The 11,777-nt window shown below is 35.4% G+C and overlaps 3 protein-coding genes across 3 annotated transcripts; all 3 read right to left on the reverse strand.

The window, feature by feature from the left end:
- Positions 1-1,597: 1,597 nt before the first annotated feature.
- LOC118043813 (uncharacterized protein At5g39865) lies at positions 1,598-3,430 on the reverse strand. Its single transcript, XM_035051889.2, has one exon. The coding sequence runs from the start codon at positions 2,657-2,659 to the stop codon at positions 1,787-1,789; it is 873 nt and encodes a 290-aa protein (XP_034907780.1). The 5' UTR covers positions 2,660-3,430; the 3' UTR covers positions 1,598-1,786.
- A 921-nt stretch (positions 3,431-4,351) lies between these two features.
- On the reverse strand, positions 4,352-6,412 carry LOC118043814 (MD-2-related lipid-recognition protein ROSY1). The gene is made up of 4 exons (XM_035051891.2): positions 6,170-6,412; positions 5,973-6,074; positions 5,618-5,778; positions 4,352-4,606 (listed from the first exon to the last, which is right to left on the reverse strand). The coding sequence occupies exons 1-4, from the start codon at positions 6,255-6,257 to the stop codon at positions 4,499-4,501; spliced, it is 459 nt and encodes a 152-aa protein (XP_034907782.1). The 5' UTR covers positions 6,258-6,412; the 3' UTR covers positions 4,352-4,498.
- A 3,838-nt stretch (positions 6,413-10,250) lies between these two features.
- Positions 10,251-11,050, reverse strand: LOC118043811 (RING-H2 finger protein ATL70). The gene has a single exon (XM_035051887.1). It carries the CDS (start codon positions 10,947-10,949, stop codon positions 10,446-10,448), a length of 504 nt encoding a protein of 167 aa, XP_034907778.1. The 5' UTR covers positions 10,950-11,050; the 3' UTR covers positions 10,251-10,445.
- Between the last annotated feature and the right edge of the window lie 727 nt (positions 11,051-11,777).

An 11,777-nucleotide genomic window follows, 5' to 3' on the forward strand; every position in this document is an offset into this window, starting at 1 on the left:
GAGATTTTCACTTGAAAATATATATTAAAAAATAATATAAATTATATTTTAAAACCTCATCTAATTTAAATATTTTTTTTTTGTTTACAAGACCCACCAATAATGATATTTAGAAAAAATTAACTTTCAAAAATTAACTTTCAAGAACTCAAGTTTGAGCAAGTTTCAGGCTATTGCACGCGAGGCAAGGCCTCAGTTCAACAAGGAGGTTCGGTATTTGAATGAGTGAAAATGGGCCTTCTTCAAGGCTGATTATTGGCTCTATAGTCTCAACAAGTACAAGTTTTGTTCCTTGCCCATCAGCTTGGCAACAGTACATTTGACGTTTGACTGAAGCAGTTAAATTAGAAAAAATTGTTGATGGAAATGAAATGTCCTGATTTAAACAATTTCTTTGGTTTCCTTTTGCATTATCCTGTACTTGTATAGAAGAAGAACACTTGGACATGAGCACCACAAGCTAAGAAAATACTGTAAGAGTTTGACTCCTGACCGTGCATACACGTTCGACACCAAGGTTTGTTTGATTATCAGCTTTCTTTCAGAAGATTCAGAGCATGAAATCAAAGATTTCTTACTCCATTACTTGTGTGCAGTTTGATTGCTCCCATTTTCCCCACATAATTTGACAGAAAGCATGGAATCAACAACTGGTAGCTTCGATTTAACAACGCAAAAAGATGTGTTGCTCATGATAAAAGGCCACAGGCAATGGATAGGCATAATAATGAGCTCACACTTTCCATTATTGCACCAAACTTCCTTTTGTTACCAACCGGTGACTTTACTTATGATATTAGGGAGAGCCATGTGCGTGTTCTCCCCCTCCCCAACCCATTATTATTCCAAACTTACCTTGACAATGATTCAAGCTCAAACCCACAAGGCTCCACACTCCACATAAACCCACCTTGAATTGATTCTTTCCCGTGTTGTCATCACCCTTGCCTGCTTGCTTCCTGAGGTTTATTTTCATTTTTATCCTAGAACACTATAATTCAACGTTACTATCCAAGAGATGCCTGCTAATATGAAGCTCTATTATGCTTCCACATGTCTGATATTCCCCTAATTATCATTACCTTACATGATCAGATCATGATACAGTTCCTTGAGAGAAGAAAAAGGAATCCTCACTTGAGAATCCTGTAAAATTAGAATAGCAGTTTGGTCTATCTTTGCAACCTAATGCGTCATCTGTTTCTAACAATTGTGCAAACAACATGCTGTAACAAAAAATAAATAAAAATGAAACACAGAAGAGGCAGCAGAAGTTCATACGACAAAAGGATCAAGAATGCCTTCAAGAAAGAAATGGCAGCCAGATTTGCAGCAACAAATGGTCACTTCATATATCTCTCTATACTCTCAGGACATCCAATGCAAATGCAATCAATATATTTCCGTTTTTTCTTAACCACAATATGTTTCCACTTTAAGACTTGTAAATTGCAACTGAAATTTAAATGAAGAGAAATGTTAGACAAGATAGGAAAACAAGATAAAAAAAAAAGGGGTGAGCAAGGAAATACCAATAGATTTTCTACAGCAGAAAGGGCTTTAACTACTCTATCGCAAGCACTCAGGACACTTGGTGTTACATTTCATTAACTCCTCCACTCATATATATAGGCCTAGCATCTTGTGCTGCAACTGAAGCAGCAGGGTTCTATCCAAGCACTGTACAAGTTACAAGATAGTCTGATATTATAAACTGAAGAAATAGTTAGGGAAGATGGAAAACATTACAGAATCAACAAAGAGCTTCAGGACAATAGCTGGACTTTCAGCTGCAGATGGGGCACTTAGCCAATCCGTTTTCATTACATTCAGGGCATCTAATGCACTTCTCATCATTCTGATCATCTTCAAAGACCTTACAACTGCCATTACAATTGGAGCAAACAACAAATCGCTTGTTGCCGCAACCATTGCATGGGGAATTAGACAGGTTGAGAGGTATACCAGCCAAGAGCTTCTTCAGCCTACCTTGCTCGTGCAAGCCAATCACTTCATCAGCTCCTCCTATGTACCTTCCCTTTATGAAAAGCCTTGGAGGAATCACTCTGCCACCCAGTATCCTCCATAGTTCCTCCCTGAATTCCAAGTGGAAAGAAACATCTCTCTCGCAGAACATTACTTTCAAACTTTCCAACAAAAACCGAATAGCATGACAATCCTCAAATGTCTTTCTTATACTTCTCAAGCTTGTCGTGTAGAGAATCACAGACTGGCTTCCTCCTGGAAGACATTTCTCTTCAAAATCTAAAAGAGATGGATGTTCTTCAATCTCTTTCTCAGCTTCATTTTCTGTGACTTGCTCCACGGTGATCTCCGTTGAGACTGGAGCCTCAGGACTATCCACGGCAGGCACTCTGTCATTGGATACTACGGAGGTTGCAATGTTCACCTTGTCGACAAAATTAAGTTCCAAATCCAGTTCTTCATCTTTTGATTCAGTTTTGTGTTTTGATACACCAAAACTACCAGCTAGAATGTCTTTTTTGGGATCCTCTTGTATGTAAATTGGTGGTATCTGCAGGTTCTGATAGGAAAAACTTTCTGTGGAGTTCAGATGGGAAACTAGACCTTGTTTCAGTGTGCTTATACTTGGAATGAAATTCAATTTCTTTAGGAATCTTCCCTTCATTGATTTCATTTCTTTTGCTCACAAAATGGATGGGGTGTGATGACAACCAGTTGAAGAGGGAAGGGTGGATTTTATCTGAGAACGACTTATGAAGAGACTAGAGGACATGAAACAGCAGTGGAGGTTTCTCTTTTGGTTTCCAGTGGCACAAAAGTGAAAAGCTTTGCGTGGGTAATTGATTGCTTTTTAAAGCCATGAATTGATCACTGCACAAATTGTGGGGGCTAGGTGGAGTCCATGGCAACCCTTTTATCAGAGGACCCTGACCCTTTAGGTCTTTTACCAACAACATGGTGTCTCATCAGGTATGAAGAGTACCACACCACCTCAAACAATGAGCGAGGGGATGTGCTTTTCATTTCAAGTAATTGGTTGGCAAAGGCACCACAGCCTGGTTTCCCTGCCATTGGCACTCATGCCCTTGATGCCATGTTGTGGCACAGTTTGATTGGTGGTGGAACACCAGGGGGGATGGTTCCGAGGCAGCAGAGCTGCACCCCTGTAGACATGGTGTGCCAGAAGCACAGGTGTTGTGCTCTTCAATATAACACTGATAAACGTATTTGATTAATGGAGCTTTCCTTTCCCTTTCATTGATGGTGCCGGAAATTCTTTTTTTTGCCCCACTTTCAACAAATCCTGTAATTCAAAAGGAGAAAAAGAAAAGTTGAACCCTCTAGCCTCTAGGCAACAACTCGAGTCAGCAAATTAACCTTAGTGGAACGTAAGAAAAGCTCAATTGTAATGGGTTGAGAGTAGGATCATTCATGTTAAGTTGAACGGAAAATCTCAAGGATAAAAAACCCCATGCAATTGTATGCAATAGTCAATAACTAGCCATGCAGTTAGAGGAGGTAGATTTTAGACCTAACATTTGTTTTTTTTTTTTTTTTTTTTGTTTATATATATATATATATATATATATACCCAAACATCAAAAACTATGAATTGGAATTTCTAACAATTAAACCCAGACATAATATATTTTACAAAGAACGAAGGAGGAAGCACAGAGATTAAAGAGTACAAGAACAGGTTAAAGGTTGAGTGAGATGAATTCACAAGTCATTTATCTCTCTCTCTCTCTCTCTCTCTCTCTGTTTTATAGGCTGAGCATTATATTTTATTTAGTTTTCGGAGTTGATTGATGATTGTATCCAGTTATAACGTTGTTATTTTTATGGTTAAAAAGATATAAAAACCTTTTTTTTTTAATTTTAAAAAAGGAGAAGGGTAAAAAATGATATTTTGGGACCTCGAGGGCTGAGAAAAGGACCTCGTCATGTGGTGACCAAACAATCACCAGAAAGCGGGCTCGTTATTTAGAAAAGTGGGTTTTTTTCCCATCTCTCAGAAAGCATTTTGCAGCATGGAATCCAATCTGTAAGGCAGGTCTCAAAGCACACATGGGGACATCAGGGACATGCATAGCGAATAATCTGTGTTCTCGTATTATTCTTTCATAGAAAATTGATTTCTCTTTAGCAGACCAATCATTTTGCACCAAATATGTAGTTGATCCTTCAATGATCACAACATCAGTTTTTATTCCCTTCCTGCATTTGTGCAATATGGCATACGGTTTCATTCAATAGTCATCTGTTTCGAAAACAAATTACCCCAAAGTTCAAGTGAGCAGATAGCCTATCATCCTGCATCAAAGGATACATAATGGGTATTGACAATTCTCAATAACATAGCTACCGAATTGATCCTCGTATTAAGAAAATGGAGCTTAATCATACATTACACATCATGACATTGTAGCAATATTAGGGTAGCTAAAAGGTATATGCTATGGATACAGAAGTGACGGTGCTTAGACCATGAGGTGAGCCTTCAAGGCACCTAAACGTCAGAAACGGATGATGCAGAACCAATGCGAAAACCAAAGGAAATGCAAGTAAGTTCACGACTTTCTCCATTAATCATCTTCATAGTAAGAGAGTATGAACCCTGCAAATGACAAACATTGGCAGGTAAATGCAAAATCCATTCATCTGATTGATCTCACTATCTTGCCTCCACTATAAAATTAGATCCAGTGATTCAAACCAGGGACATTCAAAAGCCATTTCGAATCAAATAGTCAACAATTCAAAAGAAATGAGAAAAGAAACAGGCTGGGATAGTCTATCCTCCATATGTTGTAACCACTCATAAGAGGGATAATAAAAAAAAAGGTGAGGGTGGAGTTGATAGAGATTCAAGCAAGAGTAGAAATAACATGGTGTTAATTTTTTCATTAAAAAGAAATTTAGGAGTTGGATTTGATACACAGAAAAGTAACATTATTGTCATTAAACTAATAATGCTTGTTTAAAAGGAAAATTATGTCCAGCAGAAACATCTATTCATGGATGATAGCAGCTGTGATGGTGTTATTCTGGACAATTCCCTACTATCAAACAGTGCTTCAGAGAAACTGATCACCGATGAGTGCACCCACAAGCTACAGAGATTGAAATAGCTAGATCATAATTGGAGAAAACCATGACCATGTACTACTCACCATTTTGCTCTAGAAAATAATAACGGATTTCATGACATCTAATGGAGGTTTTAAAATTCATGATGTTGCAAGAAAAAACAGGCATATATGGTTAACAAAACAATGAGTTGGAAACAAACCAAATCAATTAATCCCAAAACTAAGATTGCTAATTTAGAGATCTCAAAAGGGAATATTATAAGAAACAATATCCCATCATCCACTTCACTTTACTCAGTTTTCACTCTTGAAAAAATCATGCTCCTTGAGATTTACATGCCAAATAAATTGCCCACAGCTGCAAAAAACTTAAACAGCTGAGCTTGAAGAGCCAGTTGCTTAGTTCAAAGCATCTGATTATATGCCATAATCATGTCATCCTCGACAGAATTTTCCAAACACACGGATGTGACATCCACAATATCCAATCAATAACATCCATCAAAATATATGTAAAATGCATATAAATCACTTACAGGTGGAGTGAACCCAGGCAACTCTTCAGTGTGAGACACCACAAAATTACCACTGGTTACAGGGCAGGACGTCTCCTCGCAAAGATCATGATCCTGACTATACACAGGAAATCCGAAGTATCTAACATCGACCCTCATTTTCCCATCAGTTATTGATTCACCTGTATTAATTAAATAATTAAAATTCAGCAATCAGACTTGCAACTTATAATTATCCAATTTTTTTTTTTAAATCCAGCAATTGATTCACCTGTATTAATTAACTATAATTCGACGATAAAAATAACAAAATGAAATTATCCAAAAAAAAAAAGCAAAAGCCATTAATTTCCATAAGAAAGAAAAACATAGTCACTTGTTGTTGCAGAGATAGTGAAGGTCGCTGGTTTCCCTTTCTTCACCGGATTTGGGCTTATCTTCACTCCGCTAACTTTAACGTCATAATCCTTGTTATTATCTGCATGAAAAAAAGAAGAAGATTCAATTAAATTAAAACAAAACAAGATTTTGGTTGAGATAAATTGGAAAGAGAGGATTTAGAGAGGGAGAGACCGCAGTACTGGAATTTGGAGGCTTGAATCAAAGGTAGGATCAGACAAAGCGAGATAAGCAAAGGAACAATCATCATGCAGTTAGCCATTTATTTCAGAGAATCTAAAGAAATCGTAGAGATTTTAGGAGGAAGGAATATTAGTGGAATAAGAATTTAATCAATCTGGGGTTTTCTTCTGAGGGGCTTTGGACAGAGCAGGTATCCAATGTGATATTATTAATCTTTGGATTTGAATGGTCCAGATACGTCGAGGGTGGCGTTGGTGTATGATTAGAATGGTAGTTGGCTTCAAGATGGATGATTGGTTGGGTTTTAATAATTTAATTTTCTGTCCCCACTTACACCTACACTACATTAACATTAATTAATTATTATTTTTTAAAAAAACTAAAAGATGTATCATGTATTGCACAATATCAACATTAAAAAAATAACCTCTTTCTACCAAAAAAAAAAAAAAAAACCATTTCAAACAAAACGAAAAAAACTCTAGAAATAGTAGAGAAATCACTTCACACCTAGGAAAAAAAAAACACTATTCATTGTTATAATAAAATTATGGTTTTGGCCTTCAAAGAAAAAAAATGAAATGGCTTGAATGGGAGATAATTCAATTTTTTCTCATTACCGATTGTCACCGGGTATATATGTTTTTTTTTTTTTGAATTTGAAAAATAGTAAATAATTAAATTACACTCAAAGTAAGAAAAAAATTCAAGCCATTGATCAATGATTTTTTTTTTTTAAATACAATGAAAAGATATATTTACTCTTAGAATTAAGAAAAATATAACTCATACATTTATGAGATTTTTTATCTTTTCACATAGGTTTTTTTTTTTTTAAAGATTCCAGAACCAATAAAAGTAATTTGATCTTTTCCACTTAATTAATTAATATTTAAATTGAAAAACCTATTGGTGCATACTCTAATCTAGCTAGTACATGAGAGACACCCGTTCACCATTCAGGTGATGTGTGTGATGTCTTCTGGTTACCAAATCTACCATTCTGTTGTGTCATTGGAAGTGCCGCCACATCATCTTCATCCTGGTTTAAAATGTGTTGGTAGTGATGAGGTGGTTTGTCTTCAATATACCATTTTTTTTCCCTTTCATTTCTTTTTCTCTAAAAAAATTACAGGTTTACTCTATTTATTTTTGGTATTTTAATTTTAATCATTATTCTTTTGATTTTTAATTTTTATTCTTGGCCTGTTTATAAAAACTTTTATTTATTTTCAATTTTATCTTTCAATTTTAATTTGTTATATACTTTTTTTTTAATTTAGTCCTTATTCTTTTGATTTCTAATTTTTTTTCCTTTGCTTTTTTGTAAAAGTTTTATTAGTTTTCAATTTCACCAATTCAATCTAAGTTTATAGTATATTATTTTTTTCAATTTAGTCCTTATTCTTTTGATTTTTTTTCTTTTTGTTAAAGTTAATTTTCTTCTCAATTTAACCCTCTAATAAACAATTTTAGGTTGCCCTCTAATTTATTTATTATTTATTTTTATTTTCATCCTCATTCTTTTAATCATCATTTTTATTTCATATTCTTTTGTGTAATTTTATCCTGATTTCATCCTTCATCATTTGATTTGCCGGGGATTGGCCTTCGTGATTTTTTCATATATGCTTCTTCCAGTTTAATGACCTGGGTCATGGGTTTCAAAAGCTAATGCGGGTCAATGTCTTTTTTCTTTGGCTTATTTTCCTTTTTTGACTTTATCATTCAACTTTAGTTTTTTTTTATTTTTTAAAGATTGACTTTATAGTTTTTTTTTTAATTTCTTTTCTATCATGTTTTTTCAATTTCATGACCTAGACCACGAGTTTTGCAGGTTAAGTTAGGTTGGCTTGCCCCTTAATAACTAGGTTACATATCTATCACGTTACCTTAAGCTATTTTTTTTTAATTTTTTTAATCCAGTTTTGTACCTTCAATGTTTTTGTTAAAAAAAAAAATAATTTTTGTTTACTATCATTGCCTATATTGTTATCGTCTAATTAAAAAAAAAAAAGTCAAATTATTAAACTTGATTGAGGATGTCGTGATGTGCACACCATTGAATGACAATAGTTGCCATCTAATATTATGGTCACTAGAAAATCTTACTAAAATTTGAGATTTTTTCTAAGTATGGGCTTTGATCTATACAAACTATTTAAAAAAGTTACTTTAATTTTTTTTTTTTTTTAAATATGAGCATAAGACCTATTATGGAGATTTTACCAAGTATATGTTTTGAATCCATGTAGACTAGACAAGTTTAACAAAATATTTTTCTCAAAGAAAACATCATATAAATGAATAAAATACCATATTCAATAAAATATAAATATTCATTATATGATGAAAAACCTCATACGACCAAGGTTAAGTATAAAGCCAAAAGGGGTGGGGGGAGGGGCTAAGAGCCTAACATCAAGGAAAGGCTCTCCAGCAAGGTATACTTTGTGTTGGGTAGTTGCAGCCTTGACAAGGAAGACATCAACAACAAAGTCAGGCATGGGATTGGATGAAAAGCATAGTTAACGTCCATCTAAATTCTTTTTGACATGTTGAAGAAATACAAGTTGAAATAGCAAGGAAAGTCTTGTTATAGACCCTTCAAACATCTTCTAGAACTCCTTAGAAAAATTCCTCAAAGCTTTTATCATTGCACGAGAGCTCTAGGTTTTTTCTTTGCATGTAAAAAGTTCAACCCTTAGAGCTTTTTGGAACACCCTCATCTCAACCATCCCCTACTTTAGGGAGGCCATTTCATCATAAGCAAGACAAAGCTCCCTCTTAGTTGAGTTCCACTAAAGGATCTGAACTGTTATATCATTTTTTAGCACAACATAAGCTATTTTGAGCTCCCTCAACCTTTATAAATACGGGCTCAGTCCAATCAAATATACTTCTGGCGAGCTACCAGACTCAATGTCTTTGAGATCAACTACTCGCTCAGTCCAAGCGGATATGGATTTGGTGAGCTGCCGAATCCAATATATTTGAGTTTAGCTATGAGCTAACCCTAAACGAACGTGAGTTTGATGACCTTTCAGACCCAACATTCTTGTATTCAACTATATGATAAAGCCAAGCGAACGTGTGTTTGACGATCTTACAAACCCAACATCCTTGGGTTTAACTATTTGTTGAGTTTAAGCATACATGAGTATAATGAGCTGCTAGACCAAATACCATTAGGCTTGGCTACAGGCCAAGCTCATTTAAGCATGAGTCTAGCAACCCTATTGACCTTGAGTTTGGCTATGTGCCATGCCTATTTTGGCATGAGTTTGACTTACTGTCATACTCAATTAACGTGGGCTTGACGGTGTGCTAAATGCGAAGGGCTAAGTGTCTAAAAATCGTTATAGGTCCAATGTTGGACCATAAAACTCTATTTGTTTATTCTTATGATTTTTAACATAAAATATTAATATTAAAGATATTCGTCTCCCTCACCTATTAATATATAAAAAATCTCTAAGAGACTTGCCATATTTTTTGTCCTCATTAATATTGTATAAAAAATATTTAACCTTCATTAATGCTATTATGAGAAAATGACGTTTTAGCCTCTCATTTTCAGGAAAACAATAAAGTTGAGAGGTTATAGATACTCTTAAACCACTTAGATAAAGAGTTCATAATTATTTTTTAGAGATCAATAGTTTTAAATCTCATAGCATTTATCATATAAAAACAAGAAAAAACACTTTTGTTCTGGGAATTTAAAGTTTATTCTCTCATTTATTGCAATATTTTTTTTTTTAAAAAAATATTGACTTTATCATCTGAAACTCTTTAAATTCTATTATAAAAGATTATTTTACAGGTTTTTGATTTTTTACAATCAATTATCAACTTTTTAAAAAAGAATGAAATACCAACAAATATATGATTATTCATTGTTCAAGCACCAAAAATTCTATTTCTTAAGCATATATATATTAGATTTTTAGAACATCTCTCTCCCTCTCCCCCCCCTCTCTCTCTCTCTCTCACACACACACACACACACACACACACACAAAACAAAAATTCATATTCAATACGTTTAACTTTCTTAATTTTACCCGCATGCATATATTTCAATCAGGTGTACATCATAAAATTTATTTCAAAAACTACAAAAACAAAAGAATATAGGAGATATTACATCGTGGGAAAGAGCTGTATGGATCAATAATTGGAGCTGATCCGGTAAGATGTGATGATTTTGCAGCGTCCAGAAGGTACCCAAAGACTACACATAATTTTTCCTTCACTATATTGTTCAATCCCGCCTGCTTGCCAGTGGAACCACCTCAGCCAGAGGGGTCGCTAGAGGTGAAGGCAATGGAGATGTTCTACAGATCGGACAAGTTGGGTGCAGCCTCAACCACGGGTCAACGCATCTGAGGTGAAAGAGATGCCCGCAATCAGGCAGCAACCGGAGCTTATCAGTGTTCTTGTAATCTGCCAAACATATGGAGCAGCATATAGCAGTGGAGCCTGTCTTGTGTAGCTTGGCCTCCGAATACAGCAGTGTAGGATAGCTATTTAGAGTGGCCTCATCAAGCCCTATATCGACGACAAAGTTCTGCAGGTTCAGCTGCTGATCTGCAACGTTTCTTGCTTGGATGGGCACCGATGCCAGTTGGTTTCGCGTGCAAAAATAGGAAGTCAAAGTGATTGTTGTAATCAGCAGCAGGATTCCAATAGAGATACCGATGCCATAGCCAAATCCACCAATGTTGTTAGAGCTAAGAAATCCAGAATCACCTGCTGTGCTGTTCATGTCCTCAAGGAATAATGAAGGGAGAAGCTGGAATTGGAATTAGAATTGGATATGTAGTGCTAATGGTTTGGTCAGCCATGGCTATGGCAAGAGAAAGGGTCTATTTGGGGTGTGATAAATTTAAAAAAGTCAATGGTGAGATGGGATAGATAAAGAATATTGACAGAGTTTTAATAAAGGGAAGATGTACTTGGGCTTTGAAGTAAAGAGGGGGCAATCCGAGCCAAGCAATGCATGTGAATACATCCGTTTTTCAAATCTTCTATCAGTCTATTAACTTACTTTTTAAGCTCAACGGCTCTCATATCCTTAAATTTACGCTTGTCTTGATATGATGACTAGTAGAGTCAAAACACTTCTACAATCTTATATAATTCTCTTTGTGCGTGCAAAGCACGATCCAAGTCGATAATATATATGCATTCTTGATTACTATTTTATTCAAGTAAGGTCAGCCATTACTTCCCACAGAAGGTATACAGAGAGCCTTAGAGTTGTTTCTTGTCTGTGGTGTTTGCTAACTTTTATATACATCACAGGCAATTACCATGAATAAGGTTGGTGGTAGTGGTGAACACCTGCAGCATGCAGAATTTAAGGATTCTTCCTCCTCGTTTCTCTTTGTTCTCTCTCTGTTGCAGGCGATCTCAAAATACTCTTCATGTCAGGTCTATGTCATAAGGGATGACTGGTGGTTAAGTTGCTGCTCCTCCCATAGCCATATCAGCCGTGTCATTTTTTCTGTATGTTGTGAGGCTGTGGTGGGATATGCCAAAGATTCTGCTTCTCATGAACTCCTGCTTCTTGGGGATGACTGGCTGCATTTTG

Source organism: Populus alba, chromosome 6, assembly GCF_005239225.2.
Source record: "Populus alba chromosome 6, ASM523922v2, whole genome shotgun sequence".
Classification (NCBI taxonomy): domain Eukaryota; kingdom Viridiplantae; phylum Streptophyta; class Magnoliopsida; order Malpighiales; family Salicaceae; genus Populus; species Populus alba.